The sequence below is a fragment of the Quercus suber genome, unplaced genomic scaffold, assembly GCF_002906115.3.
Source record: "Quercus suber isolate HL8 unplaced genomic scaffold, Cork oak 2.0 scaffold_708, whole genome shotgun sequence".
In the NCBI taxonomy this organism is placed as follows: Eukaryota; Viridiplantae; Streptophyta; class Magnoliopsida; order Fagales; family Fagaceae; genus Quercus; species Quercus suber.
The window spans coordinates 152,047-175,924 of record NW_027070149.1 but is presented as its reverse complement, the minus strand read 5'-3'; the positions used below and the strand labels follow the sequence as shown (position 1 = coordinate 175,924).

The window sequence follows — 23,878 nt, the reverse complement described above, 5'->3', positions numbered from 1 at the left end:
AATATTAACTTTATAGACAAAAAATAGGCAGACTTGGCAAACAGATGTTAACTCGTGTATTTGGTTTTGACCTATCAAATATGGGTTAAAATATGTAATTATGTATGCAGCAAGGTCAGTTACCACACGTTAGAAACCATACTGCACCATTAGGCTTGAAGCCTTGGATCAGTCGGCTAAACTATGGTTGGTTATCCCTGAGCCTGATTAACTGTTAGACTGGCCTTAAATGTGCTTTATTTTTATTTTTTAGGTTAGAATGGGTTGGGCCTAAATGTGTGTGTTTTAATCAGAATGGGTTTGCTGCTTTGAACAAAGTCAAATAATAGACAATACTGTGATATGAAAATAGGCGACAAATGAAAAGAATAAAATAATTTGATTATATCATTGGCATACAAATTAATTAATCAAATGGGATTGTCAAAAAATAAAAGAATTGATGTACAAGCTATATATTTTCTTTTCCCTATGACTTGGTGCATTCTAGAGGGAGGCCTTGGGGGAATCTGTGTGTCTGTGCAGTAATTGTATATCATGTAGTTCTTCTGAACCCATTTCAACCTGTCTTGACTAGTTGAGTCCAACTCTTGTGAGAGCCACGCATTGCTAGTGGAGGCAGAAGAGGGGGAGCTTGAGCTGCAGGATGATACTCCAGAGGACCAAACACATGCATTGGCATTGAAGTTCCTATATGAGGCAGTGAAAGGAGCTTGTGTCCAGTCTGTTTTGACTAGCCCACCCCTTGTGGCCCAGTCATCAGCATTACACAGGCTGGAGTAGATCTTCATTGCCTGGTTCTTTGGGAATGGTACACCAATTGACTCAAGGTTCTTGAACTCTCTTATGGGAGTGCCATCCACAGAGAAACTGAAACAGAGCATAAAATTTCATTAGCTTGTACAACCTTTCAAAAATAAATAAAGAAGACAATTTTGAAACAGTAAGTCTATGAATACAATGGTTTTCACAACTGTAATATGAACGGTTCTGATTGGTGTACAACAAAAGTACTATTCAAGTGAAAGTGATGTGAAAAATATTGCGTCCTTAGAGCATCCACAATAGCTGTGGTATATGTGTTAAATGCTATAATATTTGGCATTTGGCACACCAAGCACAAAAAACGGAGCTTTATCAGATATGCTAAATGTGTCAAACTTTTTCAACATGCTACAGTACCCTCACAATTTTGACACAATACAGACAAGTAATGGCATATAGTTTATTATTATTTTATTCATCTTTCTCTCTCATCCCAATTAAAATATCTCTTTCATCTTTTCCTTCAATCACAGATTCACCGCCTCCATCTCCACTCTCCCATACTCTTTCTTCTTCCCTCTTCCCTTTTACTCTATTCTTTTCCCATTCTCCGAGATCTACCTCAAATCCACAGATTCCCACAAACCAAATACATCGACGCCGTCCGTTGGCTCCCTCAGCTCTCAGCCTTTGACCACTTCGTCGTTCTCTCTCTCTTCAACTTCGAGTTGAGTTGTTGGGGTTACGGGGTCCGGGTTGAGTTGTTGCCGGGTTTTCGATAGTGATGGGTTGGTTTCATATACCGTGGCGAAATGGGTGTCGCTAGTGGAGTTTGCCACCAGGGGTTATGGGTTTAGTCTTTAGTGGTGGGTTTTAACAGCAGCTAGTGGTTGGTGGATTTGGTGGTTGAAGGTGGTGCTTGGCGATGTGAGCTTGAAATTTTGGTTTTTTTTTTTTTTTTTTAATGGGTTTTTTTGCTGCAATCTATGGGTTTTTGCTGCAATCTGTTCAATCTGTGGTAGATGGGAAAAAAAAAAAAAAAAAAAAAAAGGCTGCAATTTGGGTTGATTTGATATTGCCATATTGGTGAGTAATTGTGGTGGTTGGTTTGCAGTAGAGGTGTTGTTGCGGCAATGGATATTGGTAGCTGGTGGTTGTGCCATCGATGTTGTTGATGATAATGGGGAGGAGGTAATATATTATTTTAATGTGTAGTAAATATTATTTTAATGTATAGAATTGAATGGTAAAACATTTGATAAATGGGATATTGTAAAATAATGTGGTAAAATAATAAAGTAGACTTTTTGTGTGTTAAAATGGCATTTTTTTATGCAATATCTGCTACGGATGCTCTTAGTATTAACATTTTGGAAAGGTGGATTTGTAGGCACTTACATGATGCGCTAGGGGTTCCAAAGGATAGAATAGGTGTGGAAATTTGCGGTTGGGTCAAACTAGAGATAGAATTACTGCTCTCTGTTGCCCCTTAGCTGAACACATTGGTGTGAATGATGTAAGGATCACCACTCAAATTGCCCAGGAACTCAAAGTCTATCTCATCCCATGTTGACCCTGTAGAAAGGAAAAATTCCCGATCTATCACAAGTTGACACATCATATTACGAAGTCCACAAAATACAGTCAATTACAAAGTGCCACGTATTGCTGCTAGGTTTTGCTATCATTATTCAGAAATCAACAAAAATTTGCCAAGTGTTATTGAAATAGGGAATAAAATGCATGCACAAAAAAAAAAAAAAAACCAATCACGCAACAATATGTGTAAGCGATGACATAAGTAGCCCTGAACATGTAAGCGATGACATAAGCAGACCAATCAAGTTGTGACATGTGTCACCAATCAGACTCCGTTACGTGTCGCTCATCCACCTCTAAACTCATATAAATAGAAGATTTATCCAACAACTGCAAGACATGATAACAAATACCATTCGAGCACAATATGGGGTTCTCCCACTAGTGCTCTTATATATTCAAAATCCTACCCAAAGCGCATCGACAACATGAGAATGCCAAATGGGTACCAACCTCCTAAGTTCCTACAATTTGATAGGAGGTTGGTATTCATTTGGCATTCTCATGTTGTCGATGCGTTTTGTGTAAGGTTTTGAATATATGAGGGCATTAGTGAAAGAACCCCATATTGTGCTCAAATGGTATTTGTTATCATGTCTTTCAGTTGGTGGACAGATCTTCTATTTATAGGAGTTTGGAGGTGGGTGAGCGACCTGTGGCAGAATTTGATTGGTGACACATGTTACAACCTGATTGATTCGCTTATGTCATCGTTTACACGTGCAATGCTTATGTCATTGCTAACACATGCTGATGTGTGATTGGTTTTTTTTTTTGCATGCATTTTATGCCTCTATTTCAATGACACTTGACAAATTTCTGTTGATTTTTGAATAGTGATAATAAAATCTAGCAACAACATGTGGCACTTTGTAATTTATTGTATTTTGTGAACTTGGTAATATGTTGTGTCAGCTTAGTCGTCTATCGACCCTTTTGAGGATAACTGTAAATTCACACATAAAAAGATGATATATATTAGTATACCTTGAGGCATGGAATATATAAATAAAATAGTATCATAGAAGATAGAGGCAAATGGTGATTTAGCAGGAGAACTCACATAGTAGGCAGTGACTGTGCCAGCAGAGTTTCCAGGGACAAGCTTGAGTTGCATATCAATCTTCCCGAATAAATATTCATTCTTGGATTGGAATCCAGAGCCAGAGGCTTTGTCAAGGGAGAGAGTAAGAAGCTCGCCGTTTAGCTTAGTCGTCTATCGACCCTTTTGAGGATAACTGTAAATTCACACATAAAAAGATGATATATATTAGTATACCTTGAGGCATGGAATATATAAATAAAATAGTATCATAGAAGATAGAGGCAAATGGTGATTTAGCAGGAGAACTCACATAGTAGGCAGTGACTGTGCCAGCAGAGTTTCCAGGGACAAGCTTGAGTTGCATATCAATCTTCCCGAATAAATATTCATTCTTGGATTGGAATCCAGAGCCAGAGGCTTTGTCAAGGGAGAGAGTAAGAAGCTCGCCGTTGTTGAGAATCTTAACACGGCCATCACCCCATGTAATATCAAAATCTTGGTACAAGTTACTAGCAGAGGCAGACAATATCAAAGAACCAAGCATAAGAGTACTGATCATCAGCATCACTGAAAATGTTGAAGGAAAAGAAGCCATGGATATATGAAAGAGGGTAATTGAAAATACGAGTAAGAAGAGCTTATGAAATGAAGGGATCGATGAGTATGGCTGAGAACTTGGAATGGTATTTATAAATAGTGAGAAGTGAATGGTGAATTAGTTATACGTTTCGTAAGGACAGAGTAGAAGAGGAAGTAACATAGGAAGGTCTACTAGTCAAGTCAGCTATGGACAGTTGCTAGGTTTAAGAGATAGCTGTCAAAACTCAAAAGCGTTTTTCCTAGTCCTGATAGTAATAACTCAATCACAAATTTTCTACCAAAAATAAAACACATAAAAAAAAATTAAGGACAAGAATTTTTTGGTTGTCAGAATCAGACTCAACCTAACCCATTTTGTTTTTTTTGGGTTATATTATTGTGGTTGATGGGACGCGGTTTTGGCTTTGGTTTTGCATTGAGAGGTCGGTACTACACAGTACGCATCACAAAGCTGCTTCATAGCTGGGTTAGCGTTAGCACATTATTATTATTATTATTATTTCTTCATCTTATTTAAAAAATCAAATTTTAAAAAAATATATTATTTATTGACTTATTTGACTTATAAAAATATATAAATTTACAAAATTACATTTAAATAAATTTATCAATTTTTTTTTAAAAAAATTCTTTTTAATGAGGCAACTAAAATAGTGTCTCAATTAGATTAATTTTTTAAATGTTTATTATTTTTTTTAACAAATAATTTTGAAAATAAAGTAAAGAGGGTAATAAAATCATTAGTAAATTAATTATTTTTATTTTTAATTTTATTATTTTTTTATCAACTAATTTTAAAAATAAAGTAAAGAGGGTAATAAAACCATTAGTAAATTAATTATTTTTATTTTTAAAAATTAGATAATATTTTGATATATTTCAAAATAAAATAGAGGACAAACAATTTGAGACTAGAGAAGCATATTATTTTTATTTTATTTTATTTTATTTTTTTTTATAGGAAAGGATATTATATATTGTTACGTGTGCCTATTTTAAATTGTTCTCTTTCTGCAACATATGTGATTGTTTGAAAAATCAAAGTCAAAAGAAGAAGATATGTGCATGCGTTAGCACCGACGGCTGGAATCAACACCGACAAGGACATAAAAAAACAAATTATCTTATCCCATTGCACAAATGTTACTTTTTACTTTTCTATTCTGTCTTTTTGGTTGAGGGTGGGGGCGTTTCAAAAGGAAAAGTCAAAATTTTATTTAGGAGAAAATGAGAAAAAAAAAAAAAATCATTGGAATACATTAAATCCTAGACTTTTAAATGGAAAACTTGAGAAATTTTATTCTCACTACATATATGGTTGCACTTACAATTTTTGAACTTTTATTTTAATAAATTTGATATAAAAATTGAGTAATGATACAGTTACAAATTATTTTATAACATATTTACAAAATGTTGATATGTTCAACCTTTTATTGGTTTTCGTTAATCATATCCAACCCACGAGCCAGATTGACCCACCCACCTAGACTGACCATACCAACCTGAAAACTATCAAATTTGAGGGAACCTGACCAGTCTTTCACTAGTCGACGGTAGGTCTGGAAATTGCACACCCGATTTAATTGGGTCAGTTTTGAGTTGCGCACAAAACTAACCCTAACAACTCGCAGACACCCTTAGTTTTCATTTAGCCTACCATTAATATTATTTTTTTATTTACCAATAATCGCTCACTATATCAACAATTTGTAAATTTTTTTTGTAAAATAGTTTGTATTTCTAGCATTATTCATATGAATTTGGTAATGTAGTAAATAGATCTCTTAATTTTTTTTTTTTTTTTGCCAATTTAATACCAAAACTTTGATACTATAGCAATAAGACGCCCTTAACTTTTTCCTATCACCAATTTTAAATTTTTTAGGGACCAAATAATCAACAAAAATATAATTAAAGGAATCTTACTACAAAAAGATAAAAATATAGAGGGTGTATTTGTTATAGTCCTAATGTTTATGTACTAAATTGGATAAAATAAAAATTAAGGGGTGTAAATGAAATTATCCAAATTAAGTTCAAGGGGTGTCAAAGGAATCTTATCCCAAGACAATTTAAACTAGACTTTCTTGTGTATGCATTTTATTTGTGAGGGTCAGGCTTGTTTGGAGTTTTTTTAGGTATTTATGAAAGTCTAGGGTTTACAATGTCATATTAAAAAGTGTATGGTTTTTTTTGGTACTTTCCCCTTTTATTTAACATGATGTGTACTCCATGCCAAAATGTTGTGGTTATAAATACGGTTTTTTCGCTTGATAAACAACAAGTTTATTTTAAAAAGAGGGTTACATTATAAAGCATGAGCCAAAGTCCATCTCTAGCTAGGGCCCTAATCACAATAGAAGGTTTAACTGAGATGGCGACATTGGATTACAGTTGAAGCCCCAACTTATCAAATAGTGAGTTGGCTCATTCATGTTATGGCTTTATATCAATAAATAAATGTTTGTCGGGGAGAGAACACATTGGAGAAATTTTAATTTAGTTAAGTATAATGTACAAAGACACTACTTCACCTAAAAACTTAAGCTAATGAGTATGGGTCAAATTATTTTTTACTAACTACTTATTATTCGCATTAGTATCTATGGCAGGCAAAAAGTAAAACAAAGAAATTTAGCAGGTATTAATCGTACTACTATTTGCTCACACAATTAATTTTTAGAGGTAAAATACAAGGTCAACTTTTAAGAACTCGTTATGTGATAAAAATTGATGGTCAGATCAATCTTAAGTGTGAAGTAAAAATATTCAACTAGAAAAAGCCTTGAAATGGCTAAGTGTCCGTCCTCGGGTTTAGTCCAAGGAAGATGTTATAATTGAATTCTCTCTTTTCCCAATATCTTTCCCCAAAAAGAACTCCCCTTGATCTAGGTGTTTCTTGGCTATATATAGTTTAGCCAAAACGCATCTAGACTTTACATTTGGAGGATTAGGATTATACTTTCCTAATACTTGTCCCATCAAGGCATTGCTAGAAGGTTTTTACACTAAGGTGTGAGCTGTGTGGGCACCGTTCATGATCATTTTCCCATTAATGCGACCAACTAAGTGGTTGCAGTACATTTAATGCGGAGGGGATGACTAATTTGTCCTTCCTTTTTCTTCTCTTTCTTGTTCAAAGCCAAGTTGGGTGGCGCCATGCTCCCTTTAACTCTGACTCTCAACTTTTCGAGGTTAGGTAGATGTCCTCGATGCCCTTGCCAACTATGGTTGTTCAATTTCTGTATGAGTTAGATGTATACTTTTTGAGGACATCTCGCCAATATTTCCTGTGGTTTACCTCCTCATAAATGCCCTCACCTATTTTATTAGCTGTTTGGATCCTCGTCCCCCCCATAGTATCCAATATAGACTTTATTACTTAATTAACCACATCACATACATGTAAATATTACAACACTATAGGAATATAGTATTAATATAAGGTATTTATAATTAAAACTGTTTTATATTTGGTATAAGCAATTTTAAACATAAGTTGATTTTACAGAAAAATAAACAGATGAATTATGTGCCCTACATGGATTGTCCTCTCTGTTTCAATTGCTAAGATGGATATTGAAGTATTTTACTTGTGGTTGAGGGTCAAATGCTTCATTTAACCATCCCATTGGCATGTTCTTTGATCAATAAAAAGATGTGGAAGTGGCTTTGGTGTTTATGGGTTCAAGAGTTAATTAATATTAGTAGTGGCCTTTGGTTGCAGTGAGCCAGTGACTATGTTTGATTGCCAGAAAAAAAAAAAATGGTTTGGATGTGATGTATTTGCCTATTTATACTAAATATAATGTAAGGTAAAAATGTTCACACCTATTTATATTAGATGAATGTATGAGTCTAACGTTCAACTTGTGAAATTAATCGCATAATAATCATGCACTCTTTGTTATGACTTATGAGTGTTATGTTCAACCTATCACTGATTGCATAATAAGCATGCACAATATCCCACAATATGCCAACAATGATAAGCATGACTTCACTGTAAAAAAAGCATGCCCTGTTATAGTCCAAACAAATTAAGCAAAATCAATTCAAAGTTGTAGTGTCGATCGGCCGGCTTTTGGTATTTTATATAGTCACACAACTTGTATTTGCAAGCTAGGTTTCCTAGTGGTGTACTATGTGTGAGCGAGAGATCTTTGGATGCATTTTGGGTTTGGGTACTGTATGGAGTGTCTTTATGTCACCTTTAATATGCTTATATTGTTAATGAAACTTTTATCTTCAATGTCACCATATTAGGGATGGCAATGAGGCTAGGTGGGGTCGAAGGATGGGAAAAACTTTTATCTTCATCCCTATCCCGCCTCGCATGACGGGAAAAACTTTCTCACCCCATCTCCGCCCCTTGGAGCCCTGCGACGCTTTGCCCAATCTCGTAAAACTCTACTTTTTGTTAATTTATTCTACAATTAGTAAAATTTTTTTTTAATGAAACATATTTCATTAATAAAAATATACTTGAAATTACAACTAAATTTATCCCATCAAATCAAATCAAATCAATTTTTAGAAAAATTGAATAATATATCCAAGCATTTAACAAGACAATCACCAAAAAAAAAAAAAAAAAACTCTAGTATAACACATAACAAAATAAAGACAGAGAACCATATATATCCAAGCATTTAACAAGACAATCACCAAAAAAAAAAAAAAAAAACTCTAGTATAACACATAACAAAATAAAGACAGAGAACCATATTGTGTAGAATAAAATAAGCTAATATTGATATATTATTTAAATAATAGGGTTTTAGGGTATGAAAAATTTACAATTATAACCCTTAACAACGCAAGTGGGGAGGGGACAGGGTGTGGCGAAAAAGTCTAAACCTATCCCCGTCTATTTCCATGGTACAAGGCTAAAATCTTACCCATCTCCACCCTATCACCTTTGCGGGGCGTGAAAAACCCGTGTGAGGTGAAACAGGGGAAGGGCAAGTTAAGCGAGGCAGGGCAAAACTGCCGTTCCTACATCATATATTTAGCCTTAAGCTTAAGGTAAAGCCATGTAAATTTTTGTGCTAAAACTTAAAAATAATTGGTTGTTTTGTTTTTCTATTTCTATTTTGCTCACTATAATAGTATAATACCCACATTAAGCATTTTTTTAGGAAAACATATATTATAATATGCACAAATTAAAAGATATATTTTATATATATATAGGTTGGATTCAAGTTACACTTAATATAACTTTAAGTAATATTACACCATTCAATATTTTTTAATTGGATGCAAATTTTGACAAATTTACCATTAAATTACATTATCTTTGTATATTCTTCATACTTACAAAATTTCAAGATAATTAAAGATTAATAACCATGTCATCTATTAATTTTTTAAATTCAAGTTTTTGTTAATGCATAAAAGATGAGTTTATAAATTAAATAATAAATAACATCCAATTGACATGAAAATTATGACTATATAGAACATATAATTTAACGATAAGATTTTCAAAATATAAATGTTATAATAAGTTATTGGGTAATGTAACATTGCTTAGAATTACACCAAGTATATCTTGAACTTAACCCTATACTTACACGCATAAAGAAAATCGATATTTAATAATTTTTTAATCAGATTAAGATATATAATATATATTATACAAGCTTACAATAATATTATCTCACAAGATAATAAGAGTGGCTAATAAGAGTGCGACAAATAATCAACCCGCTAAGTGAAAACTAAGAGCAATATACACCAAAAAAAAAAAAAAAAAATCCACAATTGTGAAGCAGGCCTAGGTACTATGTTATCTTGTAGTTACTCTCATCTCTACGATGCATTGGTAATGGCACACTCTGGAGGAAAGCCCTGTGGGAAGCGTTTGGTGTCTGTGCAGTAGTTATAAATCATGTAATTTTTCTGCACCCACTTCAGCCTGGCTTGGCTTGTGGTATCCAAATCTTCTTTCATCCATGTATTATTGTTGGAAGTTCTTGAAGATGGAGACTTTGAACTACAAGAAGATGACCCAGAAGACCATAAACATGCTTTGGCATTGAAATTCCTATATGATGCAGTAAAGGGAGCTTGTGTCCAATCTGTCTTCACAAGCCCTCCTCTTGTTGCCCAATCATCTGCGTTCCAGAGGCTAGAGTATAACCTCATGGGCTGCTTCTTTGGGAATGGAATGCCAATCGACTCAGAGTTCTTGAACTTTCTAATGGGAGTACCATCCACAGAGAAGCTGAAATGAGCAGCAAAATAGCAAGTTAATGCAAAGTTGAAAAAAAAAGCCATGAAATAAAATTTCATGCTCAAAGAATTTTAATACATAATAAAAAATGGTAAATTTGATTAGTTAAATTTTATTTTGTCAATCCTGAGTCCAGACTCTGCTTTGATATCATGATATTAATCAATTTATACTGTTAGAAAACGGTTAATTTAACAATTTAACCATTATTCTAACTGGTACAGAGTGTTCTTACATGATGACTTGTGGATTCCAAAGAACAGAGTAGGTGTGGAAATTAGTTGTGGGGTCAAACCAAAGGTAGAATTGTTGCTCTCTGTTTCCTTTGCCTTGGGTGAATATGTTAGTGTGAAGAATGTAAGGATCACCACTTAGATTACCCAAGAATTCAAAGTCTATTTCATCCCATGTTGACCCTTTTGAAGATAACTGCAAGTCAAGCACAGAAATACATACTTGTATTAGTCAAAAAAGTACATAATATAAGATTAAAAAAAAAAGATTGAGGCAGGCAAGTCCTATAGTGCAAGGATACTTACATAGTATGCAGTTACTGTGCCTGCAGAGTTTCCAGGGACAAGTTTGAGCTGCATGTCAATCTTTCCAAAGAGAAATTCATTCTTGGATTGAAAGCCAGAGCCAGAGGCCCTATCAAGTGAGAGAGTAAGAAGTCCCCCATTGTTGAGTATCTTACCCCGACCATCACCCCAAGTGACATCAAAGTTCTGGTCAAAGCTACCTGCATAGGCAACCAAAGCATAGCTAGCCAAGAAAGTCAGTAACAGCTTTAATGTTGAAGAAGAGGGAGCCATAGAGAGATTTTGCTATTGTTATTGTTATTGTTATTGTTATTGATTAGTGTGGGACAGAAGAGGGTTGAGATAGTAGAGAAATAATGTTGGGTTGGTGAAGATTGTGGTGCATGGAATTGGCATTTTAAAGGAGGGAAAAGATAAGTGAATACGCATTGGAAGGGTGCCTCCCAATGTCAAGTTGTGGGGCTTCTATTTGAGTAAGAGCTGGAGACAGATGGCAAAGGGTAGTAGTACTGGGTGCTATGATTTTGAAATGCAAATAGAGACAATAAATTTTGAGTAGTGATAGCTACACAAAGTTTACGTGACTCACACTATCACGTCGGGGGAAATTTTCAATTAAAATGATTGCTGTCCTTTAGCAATTATAATTGAATTCGCATTTTCAAAATACGATTTTACATTATTTGTATATTATAGCGTGTAATAGAGAATGTGTAATAAGATTTAATAATAAATTTTAGTATTTTTTTTAGATTTAATGTGATTAATACAATATTACTTTCACCGGATCATAACATTAGTATTTTTTTTTTTTGGAGCAGTAGTTTAATAATATAATAGAAAAGAGAGCATTTGTAGGCGGGTATTTGTGTTAGAAACATAAAAAAAAATGTTAATTGGTCTATAAGGTTGTTGACATCACTAACACTATTTTTATTAATACAAATCATAACTTACAATTTCAATAGTTAGTAAAAAAAATTGTGAAATTTATTGTATAATATTTCACCTGTTGTTTTGCAATGTGCATGTCACACATGTTACAAGTGACAATCCAACCTTCCCTAGATAACACACAGTCGCTACTGATGAGACCTTTTAGACCAATCTTGTTGTGCCTCGTCCACTTTAAACTTGCCTTACGCAATATGGCTTACTGGATTAGACCAGTGACCAGGATAGTTGGACTTCTTTCTAGTAGAACCTCTATCTATAATCTATTATTGATAAAGATCGATTGCAAATTAACATATATCCAGCCAAATAGCAAACTATGATTGGGTTTTGTTCTGTTTTTATTTTTTATTTTTTATAAACAACGATTGGGTTTATTTTCAATTCAATTTCTACTTGCGAGGAATACTTTTTGTCGGCCCACGCTCGCCCATAGTGCTTACAAGTTGCAGCAAAACCACACGTTTAGATCAAATTATGTGTACTATTAATTGAAAAAGGCACTGAGATGATAATAATTGAATCATTCTGAACAGCGGATGTTCTTAAAGCATTTTTTAAGTAATCATTTTAAAAAATTTATAATATTTTTTTTCTCTTTTTTATGTGTGTTTGTTTTTTTTTAAAAAATAATACTATTACTTTTATGAAAAATAAAAGAAATTGTAATAATTTTTTTTAAAAAAATGATTAATTAACAAATAATTTGTTAAATTTTTTTAATTGAATTATTATTTAGTTGACTAAGTCAATTTGATTAGGATATATTTGGAATTAAATATATAACTTTAGAGGCCAGCTGTAATTGGGATGTATGGATAAGCATGGGAGGGTTGGTTGGATATTTTTGTCATTAACAGTAGTAAGTTCAATAGTAATATCAAGAGAAAATGGAAATGAGGTAATTGGTTGATTTTGTTTAGTTTTTGACCTTAGTTTCCGTACATTTGGTGGCAGAGTAGGTGGGGATGGAACTTTGGAAGGAGACAAACGCTGCTTGAGTAGTAACATTAAAGTGATTGACAGCTCATGAGGACTAGGGATATATTTTAGTTTAACTAAGATTGAAAAACATACTTTATAGTGAAAAAATAGTAAAACTCCGATATATATATTTGGATTGGTCCCAACCCCCAAAGTTTACTCGGTTCTCATCCAAACAAGTAAAAAGTTTAGTCGATTAGCCATTTTAGCTCATAAAGTTTTAGTCTCTCATTCGGCATGACAGCTCATAAATTTACACGTCACTCTATACAAGCTAAAAATGATAACTTTAAGTTTGTTTTAGGAATTAAAATCGATAATTTAAGTTTTAAGATGAAAAACATTAATTTTAAGTTTGTTATTAAGGACTAATGGGGGTTATAAATAATCATTTTAAATCTGTTAAGAACTAAGAGCAAACACTTCAAATTTCAATAACTAAAATTACTTGTAGGTTAAAATTTAGGAACCAAAAATTTTAACCCAAAAAAAAAAATCAAGTATACCCAAGAACAGTTTAATACAGATTGAGATAATTTTTAAGTGAGATTTTTCTCTTTTTTTAATACTGAAATATCAATTAAATAATATTTATTTAACTTTTTTTTTTTGGGTGGAAAACCAATGTTCTTTCTACTTAAGATATAAAATTATTAATTAAGTTCTTTTATTTAGATTTTATTAATCTCTTTTACAATTGATAAAAGCTAGTCCACTTTAATTAACAAACTCATAACTATTTTATTTTGCTGAAATAATTTAGGGGTTCAATTGAGTTGGATTTCTATTAGCCTTATATTTTGTGGGCCTTCTAGGAGTTTGGAGAAATAATGAAAAATTATTTTACATTTTATTATTTTCAAAAAAAAAAAATTATAACCAACAACTTTTGAGACTTTTGTACAACTTTGGCTCCTTTTGTTTTCAAGAGCTTGAAACCCTTTCATAGAATTTTGGGGCATAAGGCTAGGCCTGACTCAAAGAGCCGCCTAAGCATACCCATAAAATTTTGTGTTTATATCAAGTGATGATTAGATTTTTTTTTTTTTTAATCAAGTGCAGATCTCATGTATAATTGATGTCATCCAATTACAAGTTGATAAAATAGCAAGTTGTTACAAAGTGTTTCAAAATGTGTATCTTTAGAAAAATTTCTCCAAATTCTATACTTAAATTCATGGTTTTAAAAAACCAAAATGGTCAATGAATCGAAAAAATGACAAATTCCCAATATTTTCCGGTTTTTGATTGGTTTTCACTATTTTTTGCAAGATTATTTTTGGTTTTTACCGTACTGGTTCTATGTCTAATTCTTGGTTAAACCAGTTGGTTTGGTCTGATTTTTAAATCAGTGCTTAAATCCTAACTTGACTTCTTGGTATGTTATAAGAGTGCCTCATGAAAATTATTTTACTAAAATCCAAATTACAACCTCTGAATATTGGCTTTTTTTTTTTTTTTTTTTTTTTTTTTTTTTTTTTAAAAAAAAAAAAAAAAAAAATTGTGTTGGCATGCTTTGGATCATGACCAATTGGGCTTCATCAGGGTGTAAAAAGATGACGGATTTAAGTGGTGGCGGCGAGCTTAATGGGTCTGATGTGTGCTAACTTGGTGGGCCGGTTTTGGGCATTCAGTGTTTAAAAATTGAATCAGATGCGGTTCTGGTGTCCCATGAATGTGGCCGAATGGGTCCGTGGCAAGTCTTGTGGCATAGGCAGTGTTGCAAAGAGTTTGTACTTTTGTGAAAATGAAAAACAGTTTTATCGTGTTTCCAAAATTAAAAACACGTTTAGTTAGTTCAAACAAGAGGAAGAGAGAGTGTGGGTTTTATTTTTGTTTAAGCTAGGATTTGAATCTTGGACCTTATTAAATGTACTGGGTTTTTCCCTATTTTCAAATTTGAAAACAATTCTTAAGCTATTCTCAATTTCCTTTGAAAACAGAGAAGTGTAAAATAGAAAATAGTTATTGAAAACAAAAAATTGTTTAAAAAAAAAGGGTTACCAAACACATACTACTTTTTAAGTACTTTTAAGTTTTAACAGAAAAGAAAAGATAGAGAGAGAGAGAGAAAACCATCCATATATGGAAAAAAGAAAATGAACATCATAAAGGATTATACAAAATTATTACATCCGGCACTTTTTATTTTCTTTCTAATAAACTAATTAATGAGAAGAAAAACGTAACCCAAAGAAGAAGAAAAAAAATTTAAGCGTACCCTTTTTTCAGTTTTCCTCAACAGAAAAGAAAAAAAGAAGAAAAAAAAAACAACCTCAACAACAACAATTTCCATATTCAAGAAAAAGAAACAATAACAACAACGGCCTTTCTAGAAATGAAATGCAACTAAGTAACAAACCGCGAAGAAAACCAAATGGATGAATTTTGCGGAGCCTCTCTTTGATAACCTCCTAACACTCTGTTTCATTTCTCCAAATGGATGAATTTCCTTATAAAAATCATTTCATCCTCATGATTCATGACGGATACAGGCTTTTGGGGCAAGGTTGAATCTGCAATTAAAGTTACCATTACCTTGTCCCAACTCCACTATTGTGTTAAAGGTAAATGTCAAGATTCTTTTTTATTTTCTTCTCTAAAAATTGTTTATTTATTTTTCTTGATTTTCGGTGTTTTTCTTTAAATTTTCGGTGTACTTATGCTCGTCATTAATGTTAAGCCTTTTCCAAGTGCATGCTCTTCAAGGACAAAGAATCATGTTTATGGATTGCTATTTCTTATATATATTCGACATATATTTTGGAAAAGTAGCTAATTGAGAAAAGGCTTAACAATTACTAAAAGTTTTATAACTCAACTGGCAATGCATGTTTTATCTCCTTAATAGGCATGAATTGCATGATATATGTTTCGTTATGAACTTGTCTGTATTTAGAGTAAAAATTAAGAAAATGCTCCCATTAATCTTCTCTTACATTTTAACAGATTGTGCAAGGACAACAAGCATAGTGATTTTCAAGATGAGTCCATTAATCATGATGAGCAACATTCTTGGATTTATGCTCATCATAGTGGCTACATTGGAACCATGCTATGGACTTTACCTTGGCAGAAGACACTTATACATTAGGAATGACTTGGAAAACCACTTGCCGCTGAAGATTCATTGCTGGTCCAAAGACAATGACTTAGGCCTTAAGACTTTGAATTTTACCCAGGAAACCAGTTGGAGCTTCAAAGACAATAACATCTGGGGTACAAAATTTGAATGCGACATGGAGTTTCAACTGGAAGGTCAAATGAAGAGGGGACAAGTCGTGGTGTATAACAATAAGAAGAAGATTAGAACACGAGAGTGCCGCAAGAGGTGTAAATGGTCAGTTCGCAAATATGGGTTATATGCATTTGATGAGAAGGATAAAAAGTGGGATTTCGAGATTCCATGGTAATTGTGCGTCTGATACTATTCTGAATGAGACTTTGTGTGAACAAATCTATGTTACGTAGCCGCATATGAACGTACCTTATATGTGTAGTAAAATTCTTCCTCTAATTGATGGACTTAAAACCAATAGAAGTCAATCAATTATATGATCGGTGTGATGTACTTGTGAACAAATCTATGTTACATGGCTGTATATGAACACAATTATATAATATGAAATTGTTAATCTTATTTTTGCTAGATTGGGATGAGCTGAATTTTCAACTTATCTCTACTTACAGCTTATTTTTGTTATTATTCATAGGTTTCACTGCACTTTTTGATACTATTCATGGGTCTCACTGTACTATTCATCTTATTTTTTTAACATTTTTCTACATTATAAACAAAATATTTTCAATTTCAACTGAATAAGCTGTTTCACTGATTAATGGACTTACCCCCATAGAAGTCTCCCAATGTACCATATCCACATTACCATAATGATATCATTTGCAGGAATGATTTGCAACAAGGTTTTTTATTTTTATTTATATATTTGCAACAAGTTGTTAGCGTAGAGAAATGGCAAAAGCCTAAATGCTCAACTATTGAGGACAGACATTCTTTTTCCGACCTTATTTTATAATGCTTTTTATTTTTATAATGCTTTCAAACCTTAGGTTATACTTTTTTTTTTTTTTTAAATTATGTTTCCTTCCAGAATTACTTTTGTAATTTGTTTTACTGTAAAATCAATATAAATAAATTAGGATTTTAATTAATGTGGAAATAATAATAATACTTAATAATCAGGCAATGATGCGTGGATAAATACCACTAATAAGTGGGATAATAATAATAATATTTATATTTATACCACTAGTAAGTGGATTATTATGGCTCCCTCTGAAAGGAAAAACAAGGGAAAAGCTCCTGTACAGGACTATTCCCAAAGTAAAAGGCTCCCAACGGGACGACCTTTTAAAATGCATGAAGGCGCATCTTCTGGGGTAAAATCCAGCAGATCAACATCCCTTCAGGGATTTGTCCCGGCAACGGTGACATATTCCAGTGGTGACATAATAATTGCTTTGCAGGAAGTTTTATCCAACAGATTACAATTCCACAATGGAATCTATTCCGAACTTCCTGAACCTATTAAATTTATTCTTGATAATCTTCAAGCCTCCTTTATTGGAAACCACTGTAACCTGTTTAAAAGAACCCTTCAAGCCCTCGAAATTCATCTTGTTAACCTTGCTGTCCAAAATGCGGCTTGTGTAAGATACCATGCCGACCTTATTTCAGCCGACCCTATTTCAGAAACTAACCTTATTACAGAAAATATTCCTATTTCAGAAAATAAGGCTCTTAGGATTCGCCTTGAAGCCTACATTGGTCAACTTTTTGGCAAAGAGGATATCCATTCAAAGGATAGAATGACTTTAATGGGCACTGATTATGCTAGATTGAGTATTAAAACCCCATCTCTATTAAGAAGTGTTGTTGCCAACTTGCCAACAGATATACAATCTCGTATTCTGGAAAGCAAGGCAATGTTTGGGTCTTTTGAGCTATGGTTGAAATATTTCGAAAAACTTGTTACTGCCACTATTCCTGATTCTGATGATGATAATGATAATGTCCTTATCCAGCTAGAATGGAAGGAACACTTTGGAAACAGTCTCAGAGTGTATGAGCAAATGCATCCATTTCCAGGACTTCTTGTTAACTATGGGGATGGAACAAAAAATGACAATGTTGACAGAGACCCTAGTTGGCTATCCCAGATGTTTGAGTTTGGTTTTATCAGGCTCCTCAAGTTAACAAGTCATTGTCAAATTAGCCAGTTCGCACAAATAATTCAAGAGGCTGTTAAAAAACTTGCTAGCCCTTTTGTTTCCATCAGATGTTGGAGCACTTTACCAAACTGGGTCCGAGATGATTGGATAGAAGTCCAACCCTCAAAACATCTCGTTCTCATTAATGGTTTCACTCATCAAGGGCAATGGTATGAGGGAAATTCTTTCCTTTCATTCGAAAATCCTATTGCTCTTGCAACATGCTGGAGAAGTTATTTCAATAATCAAATTCTTGATGTTATCCAAGAATTATGGAGAGACTACCATTTCATAGGAAATACAATAGAATTCATGTTTTTGGTATTAAACCTTATGTCTCTGCTGTCCGTCATTTAGAAATAGCTGGTCATATTGATCCAAGAAAGTTCCTTACAAAAAATCCTGTTGTCAAGCCACTTCTAAATTGTGGATTTTGTAACCAGTATGCTATCTACCATGAGCATGAATATGTTGAGGATTTGTCACAAGATGATTGATTTCTCTATCTGTCTAGTCGTCACAAGATGATTGATTTCTCTATTTGTCTGGCCTGCACAATGGCTAAAAATATTACAATATTCAAGTGCTCCTGCTAAGAAATCACTGTGTTTTCCCATGCTCCTACTATGAGATTCCTGTACATGGCCATGCGTCTGACAAAATTGGTGATTGGTGTTCTTTATGAATCCCACTTTGACTAAACAAAAGGACATCATACGTACCATATTCCTTACTTTCAAGCCCATGCTCCTACATGCACCACTATTGATTCTTTTTGTTTTTTGTCACCTCTAAGTCAGAAGCACTTCTACCAAATTTGCTGAAGATTTCATGACAAAAAGTGGAAAAAATTATTGTTCACAGATTACTGTTTATGGATTACTTTTCACGGATTACTGTTCACTTTTACTGTTCATGACACTGTTCACTCCGAATTTTGCCTATTTAAGCGGGGTTGTCCCTTAAGTTAAAACCAGAAGTTTTTTGTTAGAATTTTCTCTAGAGAGAGTTTTCTTTCCGAGAAACCTTCTTTGAGAGAATTCCTTGTTATCTACCTTGTTCACCTTGTTCCTACTATTACCTTGTTCCTACAAACCTTGTAACTAGGACTAGTTCAAGTTTTGTAACTGTTAATCTGTTCTGAGATCTTGTATTCACTACTACTACTGTAAGTGTTTAACTCTACTTTCAATAAAGAAGTATTTTCAGTTAACTTTATGTTCATTATACTACTTGTTGCTACCGCCACCTTGGACAGATTACCGCCATACCGGACGGTTCTAAATTGCTTTCATTTACTTTGAATTATTTTGTTATATACTGCTTGGCTGGTTCTACTGCCTTATTATTGCTTTCATCTATTTTGCTTACATTACTTTCAACATATATATATTGAACCCAACAGAGCCTCAATTTCTGATCCTCTCAAGCTTGCTAAAAGCTATTTTCCTCCAAGGTTTCACTGGATCCCTGAGCATAAAGATAAGAATTTGAATTATTATTCTGATCTCTTGCACAATGAGAAATCTATCATTATTAACACCATTTCTGACAAAATTGATACCTCCAAAATTATTTACCACAGTGTTTACATTGTCAATGTTATAACTGAAGAAAAATGGGGTCCTTCCCCCAGTATTACCAGAACAATGTCCTCTTCTCCCATCCCCTATTCCTACTTTGATTACATCAATGCTTGGTCAAGATTTATGCTTCACCAGAATGAAGACATGTCTCATTCCTGGTTTGTTAACTTTGATAAAAATTTCACTGGATCTCTGCCTCTTTGGTTCATCCGTTGGTGGTCTCAACATGGCCCTCTTGATGAAATATTCTTTTATTTTTTAACTGGTATTTTAACAGTTTTTCATCATTGCACATATTAATACCAAGTTTTTTAATAGTGCTTAAAATATCACCATAGGTTAAATTATCATAATCAATAGAATCATTTTTACCAATTAATTCTTGTTTTACCTTATGAGCAAAGATAGGAGACAGACCGTCAATAAACTTTTCTTTCCAATAAGGTTTGTAACAGTCTTTTCGCTACATCACTCTGGAAAGAAAAACATCTTGATACCATCTATAATCAGACATACTAGGACATCTCAAATTATTCAGTAAATCAGAAATTCGAGATGAAACATTAGATAGAGCACCAACAAAATGTTTGATAATAGTATAAATCAAGGTATTAACACCATCAGGAATACCTTGGCCAATACGATCATCAAAAATAGGTAAACCTTCTTCATTCTTTTTAACAGCATGTTTAATAGAGTCTCTGGAGTCTTCTGTGAGATAAAAATCCCACCATTCACGAAGAGTACCAGAAAAACCAGTAGCAAGCAAGTCAACAATTTCAGGTTGATCAAAATCATGATTATTTTGATAAGCAATACCAACCATGGACATATGTCCCATTTTGTTAATAATTTCTTGTTCAGAAAAACCATCAATATTCCATTCATAAATTTTTTCAGCAGAAACAGAGAATTGAGTTTGAAAAGGTTTTTCTTCAAACTGAATATCAGGAGGAGTAGGTTTTGAATACCAATTTTTTGTAAGAAACATGGATTTGGAAGAACTTCCAACAAATCTTTTGATTTCTGGAAAATATTAATTATTATTATTATTATTATTATTGTAGAGACTGGGTTTGAGCACTTCTTCTATTGGATGAGTGAACTCAATATAATAAATTTATAGAGAATGAGTTTAAGAACTAAGGCTTAATGAGGGTTACAACAACTAGACATGGTTATAAGTGCATTGAATAACAAGGACATGGACTAAAGTGTGAGATTCTGTCCTCGGCCCTCATCTGAGGAACTTGTTGTTCTTCTTATTTCTTCTTATTTCTTCAATGCTTGGTTACAAAGGTTTCAAAGATGATCCCAATTGCTACGTCTTCTCTGTTTTTCATCCCCCCCCCCCTCCCCTTTTCTTAGAGGATTTCTTACATTATATATCCTCTTTTCGTTGATCTTGTTCCTCCATTTGTTGATCATGTAGATCACTACTAGAGTGCTTGTTCCATCAGCCACCTTCCCAAACATTCTGTGAGTTGCAACAATCAAGGCAGCACTATTCAGGGGTTATTTTCTTATTAATGCGGCCAGAACGTTAGTTGTGGGCATTTAATACGGAGGTGACAGTTTCTTTTTGAATTGCTCCTTCACCATGCTCACATGGCTGACTCATTGTACTTGTCATTTTTCTTGGGATGTTCTGGGAGGCTGCCTTTGATGGCGTGCCGCTCTTCCCTTTTATGATCCCGGTTTGCCGAGAATAGGATTGTTCTCGACAATGTTTCTTGACAATTTGGACTTTCTTCGTCCGTCCTTGGATATTTCTTCTTCCTTGGCGTAGGCCTTGGGCTTAGTATAAAATGGGCCAGAGTTGCCAAATTCTTTGACCCTACAATTATTATTATTATTATTATTATTAGAGATAAGTAGTAACTATAATTTCTTTTTTGAAAATGAAAGGAAAAAAAATCCTAATTCTCTTTTTAAATTCAAAATGAATTTGTTATTTGAAATTTACGACCTTATTTTTAAATGAAGTTACCATTCATTAATGAAAGTATTTTTTAACTACAAAAAATCTAGTTAAAAGAGGGAAATCCTCTTATATATAGTATAGATATATAAAAGTGTAGTGTGTTCACAAAACCTATCCTATATTTTAATTATGCCTTTTCAAATATGTTTAGGCTGAAATTCACTTGCTCATAAATGATCTAATGTAAGAAACAACCTTTATTAAAAAATCAATGAGAAATGAGATCAGTTCAAGTAAATTGTGCTTCTTTTGCCCCCATAGTGGCTCGCACTTCTTTCATTAGCAACATTGATTTTAATAACGGATTAATAATGAAAAATGAAAGGTAAATGTGAGTTTGAAGGAAATGTAGAGGGATTGGAAAATCTTTTTGATGTCATTACGGTCAAAGATCTTGGCTCTTTGAGATATTTCTTGGGGCTTGAAGTTGCAAGAAAGGAAAGGAGCATTACTTTGAATCAAAGAAACTATGCCTTGGAAATCAAGACATTGGTTTGGTAGGTTCCAAACCTGTAAGAACTCCAATGGAACAGAACCTACACCTCTCTAACATGAAGGAAAACTAATCACAGATTCAAGTCAATATAGGAGGCTAATTGGGAGACTCTCTTACGAGACTCTAACTAAGCTAGATATCACATATGATCTCCATAGGTTGAGTCAAGTTCTTGCTGAACCAAAGGAACCACACATACTGCTCATAGGGTTCTCCAATACATAAAGGGCTCTCCTAGAAGAGGTCTTTTCTTCTCCACAAAATCAAATTTGCAAGTCAAGGTTTTTTGTAATGCTGAGTGGGCTAGTTGTCCAGAAACTAGAAGATCTTTAACAGATTATAGTGTATTTTTGGGAGAGTTTTGGTTTTATGGAGATCAAAGAAGTAGAGCATAGTATCAGTTGAATCAGAGTATAGAAAAATGGAAACTATAAATTGTGAAGTAGTTTGGCTACTTCAATTGATTAAAGATTTAAGAATTTATCATCCCAAAAGTGCAATGTTGTTATGCCCTAACCAAACTACTTTGGACATTGCAGCCAACCCAGTTTTCCATGAGAGAACTAAGCACATAAAGGTGGATTGTTATCTTGTTAGTGATAAAATTGCAGTAGTAATCAAGACATTTCCTATCTCAGGCAACTTTCACGCATCTAATATCTTTAATAAATTCTTGGGACTAGTAGCTTTTTCCAGATTGATGAATAGTTTGGGACTGATTAACATCTTTACTCCTAGCCCTTCATTCTATTGTTTGAAAGATCAAGTCTCAGAATTTCCAGTTCAATACTTGAGAGGGAGTGTCAAGCTTTAGGAAGAAAATACACAGCAGAAAGAAACGACTCAAACAACAGTTGGAAACCAACTTGGTTCTATTTATCAAATAAATTATTAATAGATATAATTAAGTTTTGGATCCCAATCTTACATATTCACCTTTATAGTAATTTTTTTAAAATGCAAAAATTATGATACCTTTACAGTAGTTTTTTTAAAATGCAAAAATTATGAAATTCTGGTTTCGTAGGTTAATCACAGTTCGTTGTAAAGGTGTGAAGAGTAGTATTGGTAAGATTACTTAGGCTTAGTTAAAATAATAATAAAATTAAAAAAAAAATGGAAAGGAAAAATGAAAATAGAAAAATACAAGTTCAAGCCTCTCATCAAAAGAGCAAAATAGGAGCAAATTTAGTTTAACTCATATACGACTCTACTTAAAGTAATGAGGTATTATTTAGTTCTTCTAAAAAGAATTGTTATTTAGTTACAACTTACAAGTAGTATCACATGTGATGTACATATGGATGAATTAAAATTTCCATGTAAAAATAAAAATTCTTTATAAATATAATACAAACTATTTTAATAATTAGTGAGTCTGACTCACCTGAAAATTTAATAGGGTTTTATTCAGAATAAATTAATTTTCGTAATTCATGATAAAAATTCTATGCATTGTAATTTTTACTGTTTTTAAATATAAAATTATGATAAATGTGCACAATAATCTTTCCCAATTTTTTTGAGAAGTGATACGTCTAGGGTTGTTCAACAAACCGCATAAACCGCATCAAAACCCCGCAAAATGGCATAACCACACCGCACCACACCGCAAATAATAGTGCACCGTACCACAATTAATAGTGCACCGCACCATACCGCATGGTGCAGTGCAGTTTGCGATTTTATAATAAAAAAATTGCACAAACAGCACCCTTTTTATATTTTAAAATATTTAATTATTTTAATATTAAATATATTATTAATAGTTTAATAACCCTAGTTTTCAAAAAAAAAAAATATATATATATATATATATAGTTTGATAACCCTAGCAAGTATTGATTAGG

The 23,878-nt window shown here is 33.1% G+C and overlaps 3 protein-coding genes across 3 annotated transcripts; 1 reads left to right on the top strand and 2 right to left on the bottom strand.

The window, feature by feature from the left end:
* Window positions 1–469: 469 nt before the first annotated feature.
* LOC112022308 (xyloglucan endotransglucosylase/hydrolase protein 22) lies at window positions 470–4,234 on the bottom strand. Its single transcript, XM_065766472.1, is given in 5 exon segments — window positions 470–512; window positions 514–870; window positions 2,164–2,257; window positions 2,260–2,364; window positions 3,716–4,234. Coding segments are annotated over 5 exon segments (888 nt in total). The 5' UTR covers window positions 4,005–4,234.
* Window positions 4,235–9,611: 5,377 nt separating this feature from the next.
* LOC112028408 (probable xyloglucan endotransglucosylase/hydrolase protein 23) lies at window positions 9,612–11,180 on the bottom strand. Its single transcript, XM_024061098.2, has 3 exons — window positions 10,793–11,180; window positions 10,489–10,682; window positions 9,612–10,244 (listed from the first exon to the last, which is right to left on the bottom strand). The coding sequence occupies exons 1-3, from the start codon at window positions 11,063–11,065 to the stop codon at window positions 9,830–9,832; spliced, it is 882 nt and encodes a 293-aa protein (XP_023916866.2). The 5' UTR covers window positions 11,066–11,180; the 3' UTR covers window positions 9,612–9,829.
* A 4,032-nt stretch (window positions 11,181–15,212) lies between these two features.
* LOC112028390 (self-incompatibility protein S1) lies at window positions 15,213–16,143 on the top strand. Its single transcript, XM_024061075.1, has 2 exons — window positions 15,213–15,297; window positions 15,680–16,143. The coding sequence occupies exons 1-2, from the start codon at window positions 15,213–15,215 to the stop codon at window positions 16,141–16,143; spliced, it is 549 nt and encodes a 182-aa protein (XP_023916843.1).
* Window positions 16,144–23,878: the final 7,735 nt, after the last annotated feature.

What these genes read in the sequence shown, in the direction of transcription:
- LOC112028390 (XM_024061075.1), top strand. Translation starts at nt 15,213, where the DNA reads ATGACGGATACAGGCTTTTGGGGCAAGGTTGAATCTGCAATTAAAGTT. An exon ending in ACTCCACTATTGTGTTAAAG is followed by an intron (nt 15,298 to 15,679) that starts GTAAATGTCAAG and finishes ACATTTTAACAG; the next exon opens with ATTGTGCAAGGACAACAAGC.
- LOC112028408 (XM_024061098.2), bottom strand. Translation starts at nt 11,065, where the DNA reads ATGGCTCCCTCTTCTTCAACATTAAAGCTGTTACTGACTTTCTTGGCT. An exon ending in GCACAGTAACTGCATACTAT is followed by an intron (nt 10,683 to 10,792) that starts GTAAGTATCCTT and finishes CTTGACTTGCAG; the next exon opens with TTATCTTCAAAAGGGTCAAC. An exon ending in TGGAATCCACAAGTCATCAT is followed by an intron (nt 10,245 to 10,488) that starts GTAAGAACACTC and finishes TGCTCATTTCAG; the next exon opens with CTTCTCTGTGGATGGTACTC.